This window comes from Chenopodium quinoa, unplaced genomic scaffold, assembly GCF_001683475.1.
Source record: "Chenopodium quinoa cultivar QQ74 unplaced genomic scaffold, ASM168347v1, whole genome shotgun sequence".
In the NCBI taxonomy this organism is placed as follows: Eukaryota; Viridiplantae; Streptophyta; class Magnoliopsida; order Caryophyllales; family Amaranthaceae; genus Chenopodium; species Chenopodium quinoa.
Window position 1 is genome coordinate 2,532,511 of NW_018744603.1, and position 17,114 is coordinate 2,549,624.

At 34.9% G+C, this 17,114-nt stretch overlaps 4 protein-coding genes across 4 annotated transcripts; 2 read left to right on the plus strand and 2 right to left on the minus strand.

The window, feature by feature from the left end:
• The first annotated feature begins 231 nt into the window (after positions 1-231).
• LOC110699958 (protein PIN-LIKES 2-like) lies at positions 232-2,411 on the plus strand. Its single transcript, XM_021877450.1, has 2 exons — positions 232-411; positions 775-2,411. Exon 2 carries the CDS (start codon positions 799-801, stop codon positions 2,146-2,148), a length of 1,350 nt encoding a protein of 449 aa, XP_021733142.1. The 5' UTR covers positions 232-411; positions 775-798; the 3' UTR covers positions 2,149-2,411.
• Positions 2,412-3,978: 1,567 nt separating this feature from the next.
• Positions 3,979-5,210, plus strand: LOC110699959 (F-box protein CPR30-like). The gene has a single exon (XM_021877451.1). It carries the CDS (start codon positions 4,031-4,033, stop codon positions 5,183-5,185), a length of 1,155 nt encoding a protein of 384 aa, XP_021733143.1. The 5' UTR covers positions 3,979-4,030; the 3' UTR covers positions 5,186-5,210.
• LOC110699960 (G-type lectin S-receptor-like serine/threonine-protein kinase At1g11330) lies at positions 5,196-8,128 on the minus strand. Its single transcript, XM_021877452.1, has 2 exons — positions 6,044-8,128; positions 5,196-5,903 (listed from the first exon to the last, which is right to left on the minus strand). The coding sequence occupies exons 1-2, from the start codon at positions 6,441-6,443 to the stop codon at positions 5,815-5,817; spliced, it is 489 nt and encodes a 162-aa protein (XP_021733144.1). The 5' UTR covers positions 6,444-8,128; the 3' UTR covers positions 5,196-5,814.
• Positions 8,129-10,561: 2,433 nt separating this feature from the next.
• LOC110699961 (G-type lectin S-receptor-like serine/threonine-protein kinase At1g11330) lies at positions 10,562-13,366 on the minus strand. The gene is made up of 2 exons (XM_021877453.1): positions 12,605-13,366; positions 10,562-12,464 (listed from the first exon to the last, which is right to left on the minus strand). The coding sequence occupies exons 1-2, from the start codon at positions 13,002-13,004 to the stop codon at positions 12,376-12,378; spliced, it is 489 nt and encodes a 162-aa protein (XP_021733145.1). The 5' UTR covers positions 13,005-13,366; the 3' UTR covers positions 10,562-12,375.
• Between the last annotated feature and the right edge of the window lie 3,748 nt (positions 13,367-17,114).

Consider the following 17,114-nt stretch of genomic DNA (forward strand, 5'->3'; position numbering starts at 1 on the left):
GGTTAATTGGTTATTAATTGTACTAGAAGGTTACAATGTGTGACTTTCCAAACGGTGTAACAAAGTCAATACAAAGGATTATTACGTAGAAAAACCCAAACAAGAAGAACGTAAAGCGATAAAGGTAATTTAATCAACGGTTTTATTTAATTAAATTTTTTAATGGTAAATTTTAAGTGGGCCATACCCCTATAGCCATCTTGGTCCATAATGTAGCCGCTTGAACTCCATCTTCAATTCCTTAAAGAATCTGACTTCAACTATGGAATATACACCATACTATAAGAAGATTAATAACTCTAAAACTCAACTAATTGGCCTTACTTCTGGGAATCTTTCGTCACTATTCTGGAAAATGCACAACAAATCTCGTCTTTTCTAAGCACTCATCAACAAAACGTGTAATCCCATGTAAATCTTTCTTTCTCTGTTCTACTACTCCTGTCATTTTCAACTATGTGAATTATTGTAATTTTAAATTAAAGATTAGTTAGTAGTTAATTGTCTCAATACATACCCTTTTCATAATTGCTTTCAATTATTTGATCAGATTCACTTTCTGGGTTTTTCTTTTGCATGACAAAATTGCTATTCATTGAATTATTTAATTTGTTTGATTTCATTTTTTTAATTAATTTTTTTTTTCTGGGTGGTTGAATTTGCATGATATACTTTGTCATAGTGTATTCTGAGTTGATATAATATATGCTTAGATTTGTTTTTTTTTATTTTTTTATTTTTTTATTTTTTTATTTTTTTTTATTGATGGTGCAGAAACATATTTTGATCTGAGAAATAATGGCACAAATTGGTAGATTGTTGTTTGAGAGTAATATGAATTCACAACGTGAAGATGTTTTGAGTGCAATTGTTCCATTGTTGAAGCTATTAAGCCTTACAATGATTGGATTAGTGCTTTCGCGCTTCGAAATGATTCCGAGAGCAACGTTTAAGCTGCTTAGCAAGCTTGTTTTTGCATTGTTCTTGCCTTGTTTGATTTTTACTCATCTTGGCGAATCGATTACTCTCGAAAATTTCATTCAATGGTGGTTTATACCAGTGAATGTGGTGGTTAGTACCCTTTTTGGGTGTTTGTTAGGATATGTGGTGGTTCTTATATGCCGGCCGCCACCGGAATTTAACAGATTTACAATAATTATGACTGGGTTTGGGAATACAGGGAACCTGCCTCTTGCAATTGTGAGTTCTGTTTGTCATAGCTCGGATAATCCGTTTGGGCCGGATTGTCATCGGAAAGGGGTAGCTTATGTGTCGTTTGCGCAATGGGTTGCTGTGATTTTTGTGTACACACTTGTTTACCATATGATGGAGCCTCCAATGGAGTATTATGAGATTGTCCAAGAAGGTGCTGAAATTCAGGAAGAGGGAACTGAGGATGTTAGTGCACCGCTTCTAGTGGAAGCAGAGTGGCCCGGAATTGAGGACAAAGAAACGGAACATTCTAAGACCCCTTTCATAGCAAGGGTGTTTAATAGCATCTCGAGTCTTTCAAGTTTGCCCGATATGGATTCCAGAGACGGAGCAATCTCAAGAGGCAATACACCCATGTCAGTTACATGTTTTGCTGGTCCAAATAAAGTAGCTAGAAAGATCAAAGTTGTTGCTGAGCAAACTCCCATTCAGCACATACTCCAACCGCCTACCATTGCTTCATTGTTAGCTATAGTTATCGGAATAGTACCTCATCTTAAAGAGCTTGTATATGGTGATGATGTCCCACTGGCATTTGTTACTGACAGTCTACAAATTGTGGCAGGTGCTACAATCCCAGCAGTGATGCTTATTCTTGGAGGCATGCTTGCTGAGGGGCCAAATGAATCTACCCTTGGACTTCGTACAACGATTGGTATCATAGTGGCACGACTCCTGGTTCTTCCTTTGGTTGGAATTGGTGTGGTAGTGCTGGCTAATAAACTGAACATAGTAGTTGCAGGTGATCAAATGTACATGTTTGTGCTATTTTTGCAATATACGACTCCAAGTGCCATCTTACTCGGGGCAATTGCTAGCTTGCGGGGTTATGGTGTTAGAGAGGCTTCAGCACTTCTGTTTTGGCAGCACGTTCTGGCTCTAGCATCCCTTTCTCTGTACATTGTAGTTTACTTTAAATTGATGTCATTCATTTAGAATTGTTTTTTTGCCTTTACTTACTTTTTTCTTCAACAGTATATTTCAAGAAATGTGTGCAAGTGTTGCCATCGGTTTCATGGCATAGCTATCTCATACAAGGTTTTTTTTTTTTTTTTTTTTTTTTTTTTTTTTTTTTTTTTTTTTTTTTTTTTTTTGGTTAATAGCTCATAACCCTGTAGAATTTATTATACCAATGTCATCTTTTCTTTTTCATCTGTATGTTTCGCTTTCTTGCTAGATTTAATCAGTCTTTAACTGTCCAAGTGTTGTTTTAGTTTGTGAATGGTTAGTCTTGCTAATCTAGCTAAACACGTACACTAGCTTCCTCCTTTTTTACATGGAGTCATGGAATGAATTTTTAGGTTACAAAAATAGTATACACACACAAAAACCTGTCTGCTGTCATGCTAAATGTACTAGTTGCAGTCAGCAATGTCATAAGAGCTAGTTGCAGTCAGCAATGACATATTGTTTACGTTTGATGAAGAGTCCAACTTAAGGTAGTGTAAAGCTGAATGCTGATAGGGCCTGAAAGAAGATAGGAATGGCAGGTGCGGGATGTATTATACGAAGGGGGAATGGAACTTGGTTCCTGGGTAAATCCTGGAAAATCAAAGCCAGGAACCCTGCCTAAGCTGAATTAATGGCAGTTATGGCTGTAAGGGGTGGGATCGCGCTTGCTCTTGACTCAGGATTGGAGGTCATACATCATAGTAGAAACTGATGCAAGCTTTGGTACGCATGAATCGGTCTAATTCTTGCTGATATAGGAGAGTTCCTGAAGAAAGATGGCAACTTTAGGTTCAGCTAATCATGCTTAAGCATGGAGGAGGAAGAAAAGATCCATACTGGGGCTACGCATTGTGCCATGGATGCATTTGAGGAAGGCCTTAGGGAGAGCATATCAGATACTGGTGGACTTGTTTTACAGTAGGAGGCGCTGTTGTTCTTGCTTTTGGACGAATAAGACTAATTCAAGTGCTTTGTCATGTTGAAATTTGTAGCTTTTGTTGTTGATCTTTTTTTTTTTTTTTTTTTTTTTTTTTTTTTTTTATGCTTGTGGATTTGGTTTTAATTAATTTATAAATCTTCGTTTTCCGATAAAAAAAAAGACTGCAGCTATGAGGCAAGATGTCAATTTTGAGGAATCTGTTCAAGCCTTCAAGGGATGTATCTCGTGACACGTGACATTTTTATATTTTATTAAAAAAAACATCTTCAGCAGGTAACTGGTTTTCAAGGTTGATAGAAGAAAACGAAGGTGAAAGTTGGGATTATTGCAAAATAATCGATAGTTGAGATTATTCAAAGTAAATTGGTCAAACTTAGGGTTAATAAAGTATATTTTTCCTAATTTAAAAGGATATTTTAAGGGATTTTTTTTTTTTTTATTTTTTTTTTTTTTGTGCAAATTTTTTACAATTGAGATTATTCAAAGTAAATTGGTCAATACTTTTGTTACTAAATGATGCATCATGTATCCCATAATAATTTGGTTTATCTTTTCAATCAAATCTTTTTAAATATCTATTAAAATATCTAACGTTTAGTTTAGGAAATACATCTTCTCTCATTGGTTAATGGTTATCATAACAAAAAAAATAAAAAAAAAAATATTATTTTTTAATTTTTGGCGACCATATAATGTCTTGAAGACCAAGTATTAGTGTATTACACATCCTTGGGAATCAAGGTTGTTTAAATTAACCTTGGAGACCAAGGATCTTGTAAGAAGTAAATATCCCTAATACAACCGCAATAACTATCCTAATCCTAATTGGAATTGTAAAAGGTATGATTGATCTTTGTTTATCTCCCTATATAAGCAATTAAGCACCAACAATTCGTAGTGTAGTTGTTAAATTAAAGCATACTGAGGATGGAGAAGAAAGCGAAGACCGATTGTTGCTACCTTCCGTTTGAACTAATCACTGAGATACTCTCATGGCTACCCGCTAAGTCTCTGCTGCGATCTGCATGTGTCTCTTCATCGTGGTATATGCTTACCAAAGATCCAAAGTTCATGAAGTTGCATCGCAGTCGATCCCTCAAAGCAAACCTGGAAACGCATTTCCTCTTCGAGTGCTGGAAATCCAAAGTCTACTCTTTTAGAGCTACATCGCAGCATCCCTATTACCATGCTTCGGAACTTGCTTATCCGAAAGACATCATAAAGCCTCGCACCATGGGAGGTGTTTTAGGCTCATGCAATGGCCTAGTTTGTTTTCATTCAATAACATTACAACCCTTTTACAAATCTGCTTACAACAATAATCTAGGCCTGTTTCTCTACAACCCTGCGACTCGAGCCACTAGATTGATACCACCACTCAATTCCCCGATGAATAATTTATTGAAACGTGAAGTTGCATTCGGTTATGACAGTGTATCCGATGATTATAAGGTTTTAGCCATTTGTATGGAGAGGAATGATCGAAATGTCGAAAAAGCTCTACTATACAGTTTGAAAACGGATGCCTGGGTGAACATACCGAGCCCGCCATGGCAGTTGAATCAATTTTGTATGAGCCCCCGACCTGCTATCTTGGCTGACAACTCCTTCCATTGGATGAATCCTTTGTTGTTTACAGGAATAAGGTGTTTCGATCTTTTCACTCAAAGGTATTACCAGATACCCCATCCGGTAAAGAGAGAGATAAACTATACCAACTGTGAAGATGACTCAGAATTGACCATTTTAGAAGGACAGTTGTGTATCGTAACATATACTTTGGAGATATGGGTATTAAACAAGAAGAAGATATCTTGGACTCGAATTTTTCATCATCTCTCGGGGCAATTGAAACATGTTGATTTTCATCATGCTAAAATATATAATTTGGGTTTCCGAGATGAACGACGCAGTATCATATTAGCAATAGCTGACCGTACAAGAGCTCTACAAAAGGTTTTCATCTGCTGTGATCTACAATCCAAACAAGCTAGGGAGATCGAAGCCACAAATTTACCAGATGGTACCGAAAGGATCATTTCCTTTCATCCTTGGGTCGATTCGCTTGTCCCGTTGTATTAGTACATAATTTTAACGATAAAGGAGATACACAAAGGAGATACACAGCTTACTGCCCCATCAATCTAGCTGCAATAAGGTGTTAGAATCCAAAGGCAATATATCACATACGAACTAGTATAATTAATGTAATTTTGAGTGTTTTTGTTTTATTTTTTCTTTTAACATGTACTATTCCCTCCGTTTTATAATGATGTTCCTGTTTCGCTTGATTACAGCTTTATTAGAAATCTGAAATTGCTGAAGTTTTTAGATGAATTCAACTTCGTTGATGAATTCTTCTACACCTTGCCCAGATGCTCTTGAAAGCCTTTTTACTGCTATTTCTTGACCATTTTCTAGTTTACCCTGTAAACAAACATCATATTATCTCCTGCTACGTTTTGTTGCATTTTAGACTACGTAAGATCATGTTTGAATTGAACTCATTCTTACCTTGGCCAAAACCACCCTTCCCGAGCAAGTTACTCTCACTAAAGCCGTCTGTTGCTATTATCAGATCTTCAAGTTTTGAGACTTTTAAGTCTTCAATCATTACTTGGGTTTTGTCTTTGAATAGATATGAATCTGTTGCTTTCCCAGCTTTTTTCTCTGGTATTGATTTAGATTTTCTATTTCTATCCGATGTGTGTTTACCCTTTTTCCGAGCTCTCCATTTGAACAGGAAGTATATGATAGTGGCAATCACTGCTGTTCCTAAAGTCATATCTCTTACTAGTACCTTCAAAACAGAAGAAATTATTTTACATATGCATACTAACATGATCTTTTTTACTAGGTGGGAAGATGAGAATTCAGAAGCCTATAATATCTCCTAAAGTGTCTAGCATTCAAAATTTCAAAGAGGTATGATTAACTTACTTAGCTCTGATTGTTCAAGCCGAATGAATAGGTCCACCCCTCCAGGTGAAAGGTCCTCTATGTCAATCAAGTTCTCGCTCCATCTCATACATCCAGTTCCAGTATCATGTGTATAAGCCAAACAAGAGCAGTTTGCCAGGCAGGTTGTTCTGCACTGATCAGGATTCAGACCCACAAACCATTCAGCAATATCAGCATTAACTGGCACTTTCATCATCTTTAACCTCAAAAACCCATCTTGTTTTCCCCCTTGAACCCCACATTGCAGCTTCTTTCTTCTCACACACCCACTTGTCCAGTTTCCTCTCCTCCATTCCTCCGCGATCTTTGGCACAAACCCTTTTAAGCAGCTGCACATAGGTTTAGTCTGCGGGTTGCAGTTTCCAAATTCTCCACACATACCATAGGTGTCACATATATTTTCCGGGGCATGCCACGCAATTCCCCTGTTCTTCTTGCTATCATCCCACCACTTTCAGCTAATATCCCTTGATCAATTATTACATAACGAGGCAACAAAGTCTCATTCGCACCTGTAAAAACCAGAGAAAGCATCCCTCTTACTTCCTCCTGTGCGAATGACCCGGTGTTAATGAGTATATTACCATAACCAGTATTATAATATCTTGTTCCCATGAAAATGTTTCCATTCCAAGGTCCACTTCGCCAATAAGGGCGATCCCCATCCCATATGATAATCTGAAAAAACCTAGAGTTAGTACCAACTGAGTACCTTCCAACTGATGGATCTGAAGGACTTTTCCAGGCCTGCACGACTTTCCTGAATTCAGGATTATTGTTAAGAATGAACTTCATACTTGGTAAGACTGAGTCTGCAGGATACTGAAAACTCTGCCATATGATCGTCCCATTGCCACGACTCGTGTTGTTCGGAAATCCTTGGATAAAAATGTTCCCGGAATCTTGAAGTTGAGCTGCTACGAAACCAGCTGTAGGATGAGTGACATTGGATGACCAAACAGTCTGATATTTTTGCATCAGAGACTTGCAGATTTTCGTCGAGTGATATCTTAAGTACAATAGAAGTATCAGTGAGGGGATTGTTCCTGTTAGCTACCCATACAAGATACAACTTCCATTTCAAAAGGGTGATTATATCAGATTCCAACATAACGATTGGAAGAGTTTTGAGGGCTGAAAAATCCTAGCTTGAAAATGCTATTTTTAGAAAGTATTGATTCTGAGTCTTTTAGGAATTGTGTTGGTGTAATACTGTCAATTGCAGAGCAAATTTTAGAACTGAAAAGAAGAATGTATGGAATTAATGCAAAAATAGGTATCATTCTTTGCTTAATTGATTATATCATGTAATATTTGGCAATTTAGAGATAATTTCAGGGCTCTGAAGGTAAGCTTTGTGTGTGTGTGTTTTTCTCTCTCTCTTTTTTTTTTTTTTTTTTTTTTTTTTTTTTTTTTTGCTCAGAATTTCAGAGGTCTTTGGTGTTAGGCCTGTTAGCTCTTTGAGTGAAACACGTGAACTTATGAGTGCTTTAAACGGTTAAGTCTTGGCTCATAGCGCCTATTGATTTCTAAGCATATAGGATGACAATTTTGCAATTAAAAAGTAGTATTCAGATAACTTATATTTCAGTGGTACATTATTCATGCATAATGGTACATTATATGTACCCTTAGAGAGTCAGCTTTTTCAAGAAATTGAAAGTTATAGGATGGTAAAAAGTACCACTACACTCGTAATAGTCCACAAAACGTACTATTCAGACAAATTTTACTTTAATGGTACATTATACATGCATAATGGTGCATTATAATGTACCACTAGAGAGTCAACTTATTCTAGAAGCAAAAATTGAATCAGCGGAAATTACTTCCTTACCCTCCTATTTACATAACTCGCCCATAAATGCTATGCGCCCAGACTCACTCGCTTTAAACTAGTGGATGTTCTGGACTTCTAGTGTATTGGTGCTGTATTGACGACTATGACGAGTAGATTAAAATATTTCGAGTTTGACTAGCCGTATTGTTATATGAGATGCGTTATATAAAAAAATCTTGATATATATAAACTTTAATAATTTTTACTAATCTGAAATCAAATATATAAATGATCAAAGTATTTGTATTGTTACATAGCAAGATAAATTAATATGCAAGATCATTCATGAGTTCATATGGAAGGACATTAGTTGGTACTTGGGACACAACTTTCTCAAATTTTCTCTACACCAAAAGAAAGAAAACAAGCTCACACATGCAATTGGCACATGTTGCTACTTTTCATAAGGGAACAAGGTGAAACATTTAAGGGTTGAGAATGTAAAATAATCAATGCCAAGGCCAAACAATTCAGTTCAGTTAAGTTAATTTCAATTTATAAATTAATTCAGTTTCAACTAACTTAAGTGGTAATTAATTTTTTTCCCATTGAATTTTCAGTTATGAACCATTCGGGGTTTGGTTAGTTTCAGTTCAAACAATACTCTTCAGTTTAGGTCAGGGTTGGTTAACAGTTGAACCATTGATACAATTATACAACAATACTGACTTGAATTACGTGCCCAACATAAGGCCCAGTTAGAAAATATATTGGGCCGTGATAAAATGTAGCAATTGGGCTAGGCCCAAAAAGTTATACTCAGTATCATCTTCCTTAGTTTTTCTGTCTCTAATTTCTGCTACTGAAGAAGCGAAGAAGGCAAGCATGGCTAATGAAGTCATGAGGTTTCAGGTATTCACCTATTCTCAGCTTCATTTTTTTTTATTTGTATATTTTGTTTATATGATGTATTAAACAAATTAATTCTATGATTTATCTAATTTCTAAATATTTTTTCAACTGTTATGATTTTTTTTGAAGGGATGTTTTGATGAGATTTTTGATAATTATAAACATGAATTGATGTGATAAACATCCATTATCTTTATTTACCTCGTTTTGTCATTAAATTATGCTTCTTGTTGTTGTTGTTAATTTGATGAATTATTATTATTATTATTATTATTATTATTATTATTATTATTATTTATTTTTTATTTATTTATTTTTATTTTTTTACGAGTATTTATTTTTTGAAGGATAATAGGGCTATTGTATTGAGCAAGGATGTAACTATTGTCAGGATAAAATGATGAGATACAAGCTTTTTTTTAAAAAAAATTGCTATCAAGTATTTAATAAATTAACAAGTCTAATTGCATATTTGCAATGAAAAAAGACTTCTTATAATCTTGTTAATTGTTGAATTTTTAGTAGTAATTTTAATTGTAATAATGAATCTAGAAGGGAATTTTAATTACAGGCCTTCAAAATGTCGAGTTTCTGGGTTTTGGTCATCACCTTGCAAGTGGCAGTTTTCATGTAACAGTTGCCGAGATGTTTTTGATTCAAGAAGGGAATTTTGTTCAATTCATACAGGGCTACATAGCTTTCTTAACGCTAATTCTTGCTGATATAGGAGAGTTCCTGAAGAAAGATGGCAACTTTAGGTTCAGCTAATCATGCTTAAGCATGGAGGAGGAAGAAAAGATCCATACTGGGGCTACGCATTGTGCCATGGATGCATTTGAGGAAGGCCTTAGGGAGAGCATATCAGATACTGGTGGACTTGTTTTACAGTAGGAGGCGCTGTTGTTCTTGCTTTTGGACGAATAAGACTAATTCAAGTGCTTTGTCATGTTGAAATTTGTAGCTTTTGTTGTTGATCTGCTTTTTTTTTTTTTTTTTTTTTTTTTTTTTTTATGCTTGTGGATTTGGTTTTAATTAATTTATAAATCTTCGTTTTCCGATAAAAAAAAAGACTGCAGCTATGAGGCAAGATGTCAATTTTGAGGAATCTGTTCAAGCCTTCAAGGGATGTATCTCGTGACACGTGACATTTTTATATTTTATTAAAAAAAACATCTTCAGCAGGTAACTGGTTTTCAAGGTTGATAGAAGAAAACGAAGGTGAAAGTTGGGATTATTGCAAAATAATCGATAGTTGAGATTATTCAAAGTAAATTGGTCAAACTTGGGATTAATAAAGTATATTTTTCCTAATTTAAAAGGATATTTTAAGGGATTTTTTTTTTTTTATTTTTTTTTTTTTTGTGCAAATTTTTTACAATTGAGATTATTCAAAGTAAATTGGTCAATACTTTTGTTACTAAATGATGCATCATGTATCCCATAATAATTTGGTTTATCTTTTCAATCAAATCTTTTTAAATATCTATTAAAATATCTAACGTTTAGTTTAGGAAATACATCTTCTCTCATTGGTTAATGGTTATCATAACAAAAAAAATAAAAAAAAAAATATTATTTTTTAATTTTTGGCGACCATATAATGTCTTGAAGACCAAGTATTAGTGTATTACACATCCTTGGGAATCAAGGTTGTTTAAATTAACCTTGGAGACCAAGGATCTTGTAAGAAGTAAATATCCCTAATACAACCGCAATAACTATCCTAATCCTAATTGGAATTGTAAAAGGTATGATTGATCTTTGTTTATCTCCCTATATAAGCAATTAAGCACCAACAATTCGTAGTGTAGTTGTTAAATTAAAGCATACTGAGGATGGAGAAGAAAGCGAAGACCGATTGTTGCTACCTTCCGTTTGAACTAATCACTGAGATACTCTCATGGCTACCCGCTAAGTCTCTGCTGCGATCTGCATGTGTCTCTTCATCGTGGTATATGCTTACCAAAGATCCAAAGTTCATGAAGTTGCATCGCAGTCGATCCCTCAAAGCAAACCTGGAAACGCATTTCCTCTTCGAGTGCTGGAAATCCAAAGTCTACTCTTTTAGAGCTACATCGCAGCATCCCTATTACCATGCTTCGGAACTTGCTTATCCGAAAGACATCATAAAGCCTCGCACCATGGGAGGTGTTTTAGGCTCATGCAATGGCCTAGTTTGTTTTCATTCAATAACATTACAACCCTTTTACAAATCTGCTTACAACAATAATCTAGGCCTGTTTCTCTACAACCCTGCGACTCGAGCCACTAGATTGATACCACCACTCAATTCCCCGATGAATAATTTATTGAAACGTGAAGTTGCATTCGGTTATGACAGTGTATCCGATGATTATAAGGTTTTAGCCATTTGTATGGAGAGGAATGATCGAAATGTCGAAAAAGCTCTACTATACAGTTTGAAAACGGATGCCTGGGTGAACATACCGAGCCCGCCATGGCAGTTGAATCAATTTTGTATGAGCCCCCGACCTGCTATCTTGGCTGACAACTCCTTCCATTGGATGAATCCTTTGTTGTTTACAGGAATAAGGTGTTTCGATCTTTTCACTCAAAGGTATTACCAGATACCCCATCCGGTAAAGAGAGAGATAAACTATACCAACTGTGAAGATGACTCAGAATTGACCATTTTAGAAGGACAGTTGTGTATCGTAACATATACTTTGGAGATATGGGTATTAAACAAGAAGAAGATATCTTGGACTCGAATTTTTCATCATCTCTCGGGGCAATTGAAACATGTTGATTTTCATCATGCTAAAATATATAATTTGGGTTTCCGAGATGAACGACGCAGTATCATATTAGCAATAGCTGACCGTACAAGAGCTCTACAAAAGGTTTTCATCTGCTGTGATCTACAATCCAAACAAGCTAGGGAGATCGAAGCCACAAATTTACCAGATGGTACCGAAAGGATCATTTCCTTTCATCCTTGGGTCGATTCGCTTGTCCCGTTGTATTAGTACATAATTTTAACGATAAAGGAGATACACAAAGGAGATACACAGCTTACTGCCCCATCAATCTAGCTGCAATAAGGTGTTAGAATCCAAAGGCAATATATCACATACGAACTAGTATAATTAATGTAATTTTGAGTGTTTTTGTTTTATTTTTTCTTTTAACATGTACTATTCCCTCCGTTTTATAATGATGTTCCTGTTTCGCTTGATTACAGCTTTATTAGAAATCTGAAATTGCTGAAGTTTTTAGATGAATTCAACTTCGTTGATGAATTCTTCTACACCTTGCCCAGATGCTCTTGAAAGCCTTTTTACTGCTATTTCTTGACCATTTTCTAGTTTACCCTGTAAACAAACATCATATTATCTCCTGCTACGTTTTGTTGCATTTTAGACTACGTAAGATCATGTTTGAATTGAACTCATTCTTACCTTGGCCAAAACCACCCTTCCCGAGCAAGTTACTCTCACTAAAGCCGTCTGTTGCTATTATCAGATCTTCAAGTTTTGAGACTTTTAAGTCTTCAATCATTACTTGGGTTTTGTCTTTGAATAGATATGAATCTGTTGCTTTCCCAGCTTTTTTCTCTGGTATTGATTTAGATTTTCTATTTCTATCCGATGTGTGTTTACCCTTTTTCCGAGCTCTCCATTTGAACAGGAAGTATATGATAGTGGCAATCACTGCTGTTCCTAAAGTCATATCTCTTACTAGTACCTTCAAAGCAGAAGAAATTATTTTACATATGCATACTAACATGATCTTTTTTACTAGGTGGGAAGATGAGAATTCAGAAGCCTATAATATCTCCTAAAGTGTCTAGCATTCAAAATTTCAAAGAGGTATGATTAACTTACTTAGCTCTGATTGTTCAAGCCGAATGAATAGGTCCACCCCTCCAGGTGAAAGGTCCTCTATGTCAATCAAGTTCTCGCTCCATCTCATACATCCAGTTCCAGTATCATGTGTATAAGCCAAACAAGAGCAGTTTGCCAGGCAGGTTGTTCTGCACTGATCAAGATTCAGACCCACAAACCATTCAGCAATATCAGCATTAACTGGCACTTTCATCATCTTTAACCTCAAAAACCCATCTTGTTTTCCCCCTTGAACCCCACATTGCAGCTTCTTTCTTCTCACACACCCACTTGTCCAGTTTCCTCTCCTCCATTCCTCCGCGTTCTTTGGCACAAACCCTTTTAAGCAGCTGCACATAGGTTTAGTCTGCGGGTTGCAGTTTCCAAATTCTCCACACATACCATAGGTGTCACATATATTTTCCGGGGCATGCCACGCAATTCCCCTGTTCTTCTTGCTATCATCCCACCACTTTCAGCTAATATCCCTTGATCAATTATTACATAACGAGGCAACAAAGTCTCATTCGCACCTGTAAAAACCAGAGAAAGCATCCCTCTTACTTCCTCCTGTGCGAATGACCCGGTGTTAATGAGTATATTACCATAACCAGTATTATGATATCTTGTTCCCATGAAAATGTTTCCATTCCAAGGTCCACTTCGCCAATAAGGGCGATCCCCATCCCATATGATAATCTGAAAAAACCTAGAGTTAGTACCAACTGAGTACCTTCCAACTGATGGATCTGAAGGACTTTTCCAGGCCTGCACGACTTTCCTGAATTCAGGATTATTGTTAAGAATGAACATCATATTTGGTAAGACTGAGTCTGCAGGATACTGAAAACTCTGCCATATGATCGTCCCATTGCCACGACTCGTGTTGTTCGGAAATCCTTGGATAAAAATGTTCCCGGAATCTTGAAGTTGAGCTGCTACGAAACCAGCTGTAGGATGAGTGACATTGGATGACCAAACAGTCTGATATTTTTGCATCAGAGACTTGCAGATTTTCGTCGAGTGATATCTTAAGTACAATAGAAGTATCAGTGAGGGGATTGTTCCTGTTAGCTACCCATACAAGATACAACTTCCATTTCAAAAGGGTGATTATATAAGATTCCAACATAACGATTGGAAGAGTTTTGAGGGCTGAAAAATCCTAGCTTGAAAATGCTATTTTTAGAAAGTATTGATTCTGAGTCTTTTAGGAATTGTGTTGGTGTAATACTGTCAATTGCAGAGCAAATTTTAGAACTGAAAAGAAGAATGTATGGAATTAATGCAAAAATAGGTATCATTCTTTGCTTAATTGATTATATCATGTAATATTTGGCAATTTAGAGATAATTTCAGGGCTCTGAAGGTAAGCTGTGTGTGTGTTTTTTTCTCTCTCTGTCTTTTTTTTTTTTTTTTTTTTTTTTTGCTCAGAATTTCAGAGGTCTTTGGTGTTAGGCCTGTTAGCTCTTTGAGTGAAACACGTGAACTTATGAGTGCGTTAAACGGTTAAGTCTTGGCTCATAGCGCCTATTGATTTCTAAGCATATAGGATGACAATTTTGCAATTAAAAAGTAGTATTCAGATAACTTATATTTTAGTGGTACATTATTCATGCATAATGGTACATTATATGTACCCTTAGAGAGTCAGCTTTTTCAAGAAATTGAAAGTTATAGGATGGTAAAAAGTACCACTACACTCGTAATAGTCCACAAAACGTACTATTCAGACAAATTTTACTTTAATGGTACATTATACATGCATAATGGTGCATTATAATGTACCACTAGAGAGTCAACTTATTCTAGAAGCAAAAATTGAATCAGCGGAAATTACTTCCTTACCCTCCTATTTACATAACTCGGCCATAAATGCTATGCGCCCAGACTCACTCGCTTTAAACTAGTGGATGTTCTGGACTTCTAGTGTATTGGTGCTGTATTGACGACTATGACGAGTAGATTAAAATATTTCGAGTTTGACTAGCCGTATTGTTATATGAGATGCGTTATATAAAAAAATCTTGATAGATATAAACTTTAATAATTTTTACTAATCTGAAATCAAATATATAAATGATCAAAGTATTTGTATTGTTACATAGCAAGATAAATTAATATGCAAGATCATTCATGAGTTCATATGGAACGACATTAGTTGGTACTTGGGACACAACTTTCTCAAATTTTCTCTACACCAAAAGAAAGAAAACAAGCTCACACATGCAATTGGCACATGTTGCTACTTTTCATAAGGGAACAAGGTGAAACATTTAAGGGTTGAGAATGTAAAATAATCAATGCCAAGGCCAAATAATTCAGTTCAGTTAAGTTAATTTCAATTTATAAATTAATTCAGTTTCAACTAACTTAAGTGGTAATTAATTTTTTTCCCATTGAATTTTCAGTTATGAACCATTCGGGGTTTGGTTAGTTTCAGTTCAAACAATACTCTTCAGTTTAGGTCAGGGTTGGTTAACAGTTGAACCATTGATACAATTATACAACAATACTGACTTGAATTACGTGCCCAACATAAGGCCCAGTTAGAAAATATATTGGGCCGTGATAAAATGTAGCAATTGGGCTAGGCCCAAAAAGTTATACTCAGTATCATCTTCCTTAGTTTTTCTGTCTCTAATTTCTGCTACTGAAGAAGCGAAGAAGGCAAGCATGGCTAATGAAGTCATGAGGTTTCAGGTATTCACCTATTCTCAGCTTCATTTTTTTTTATTTGTATATTTTGTTTATATGATGTATTAAACAAATTAATTCTATGATTTATCTAATTTCTAAATATTTTTTCAACTGTTATGATTTTTTTTGAAGGGATGTTTTGATGAGATTTTTGATAATTATAAACATGAATTGATGTGATAAACATCCATTATCTTTATTTACCTCGTTTTTGTCATTAAATTATGCTTCTTGTTGTTGTTGTTAATTTGATGAATTATTATTATTATTATTATTATTATTATTATTATTATTATTATTATTATTATTATTTATTTTTTATTTATTTATTTTTATTTTTTTACGAGTATTTATTTTTTGAAGGATAATAGGGTTATTGTATTGAGCAAGGATGTAACTATTGTCAGGATAAAATGATGAGATACAAGCTTTTTTTTTAAAAAAATTGCTATCAAGTATTTAATAAATTAACAAGTCTAATTGCATATTTGCAATGAAAAAAGACTTCTTATAATCTTGTTAATTGTTGAATTTTTAGTAGTAATTTTAATTGTAATAATGAATCTAGAAGGGAATTTTAATTACAGGCCTTCAAAATGTCGAGTTTCTGGGTTTTGGTCATCACCTTGCAAGTGGCAGTTTTCATGTAACAGTTGCCGAGATGTTTTTGATTCAAGAAGGGAATTTTGTTCAATTCATACAGGGCTACATAGCTTTCTTAACGCTAATTCTTGCTGATATAGGAGAGTTCCTGAAGAAAGATGGCAACTTTAGGTTCAGCTAATCATGCTTAAGCATGGAGGAGGAAGAAAAGATCCATACTGGGGCTACGCATTGTGCCATGGATGCATTTGAGGAAGGCCTTAGGGAGAGCATATCAGATACTGGTGGACTTGTTTTACAGTAGGAGGCGTTGTTGTTCTTGCTTTTGGACGAATAAGACTAATTCAAGTGCTTTGTCATGTTGAAATTTGTAGCTTTTGTTGTTGATCTGCTTTTTTTTTTTTTTTTATGCTTGTGGATTTGGTTTTAATTAATTTATAAATCTTCGTTTTCCGATAAAAAAATTGACTGCAGCTATGAGGCAAGATGTCAATTTTGAGGAATCTGTTCAAGCCTTCAAGGGATGTATCTCGTGACACGTGACATTTTTATATTTTATTAAAAAAACATCTTCAGCAGGTAACTGGTTTTCAAGGTTGATAGAAGAAAACGAAGGTGAAAGTTGGGATTATTGCAAAATAATCGATAGTTGAGATTATTCAAAGTAAATTGGTCAAACTTGGGATTAATAAAGTATATTTTTCCTAATTTAAAAGGATATTTTAAGGGATTTTTTTTTTATTTTTTTATTTTTTTTTTGTGCAAATTTTTTACAATTGAGATTATTCAAAGTAAATTGGTCAATACTTTTGTTACTAAATGATGCATCATGTATCCCATAATAATTTGGTTTATCTTTTCAATCAAATCTTTTTAAATATCTATTAAAATATCTAACGTTTAGTTTAGGAAATACATCTTCTCTCATTGGTTAATGGTTATCATAACAAAAAAATAAAAAAAAAAATATTATTTTTTAATTTTTGGCGACCATATAATGTCTTGAAGACCAAGTATTAGTGTATTACACATCCTTGGGAATCAAGGTTGTTTAAATTAACCTTGGAGACCAAGGATCTTGTAAGAAGTAAATATCCCTAATACAACCGCAATAACTATCCTAATCCTAATCCTAATCCTAATTGGAATTGTAAAAGGTATGATTGATCTTTGTTTATCTCCCTATATAAGCAATTAAGCACCAACA

Bases quoted from the DNA above. Each gene is read 5' to 3' on its own strand.
- LOC110699958 (XM_021877450.1), top strand. From the start codon at position 799: ATGGCACAAATTGGTAGATTGTTGTTTGAGAGTAATATGAATTCACAA.
- LOC110699959 (XM_021877451.1), top strand. From the start codon at position 4,031: ATGGAGAAGAAAGCGAAGACCGATTGTTGCTACCTTCCGTTTGAACTA.
- LOC110699960 (XM_021877452.1), bottom strand. From the start codon at position 6,443: ATGTGTGGAGAATTTGGAAACTGCAACCCGCAGACTAAACCTATGTGC. The intron at 5,904-6,043 runs GTAAGTTAATCA...TCTGTTTTGAAG, and splicing joins GCTTGAACAATCAGAGCTAA to GTACTAGTAAGAGATATGAC.
- LOC110699961 (XM_021877453.1), bottom strand. From the start codon at position 13,004: ATGTGTGGAGAATTTGGAAACTGCAACCCGCAGACTAAACCTATGTGC. The intron at 12,465-12,604 runs GTAAGTTAATCA...TCTGCTTTGAAG, and splicing joins GCTTGAACAATCAGAGCTAA to GTACTAGTAAGAGATATGAC.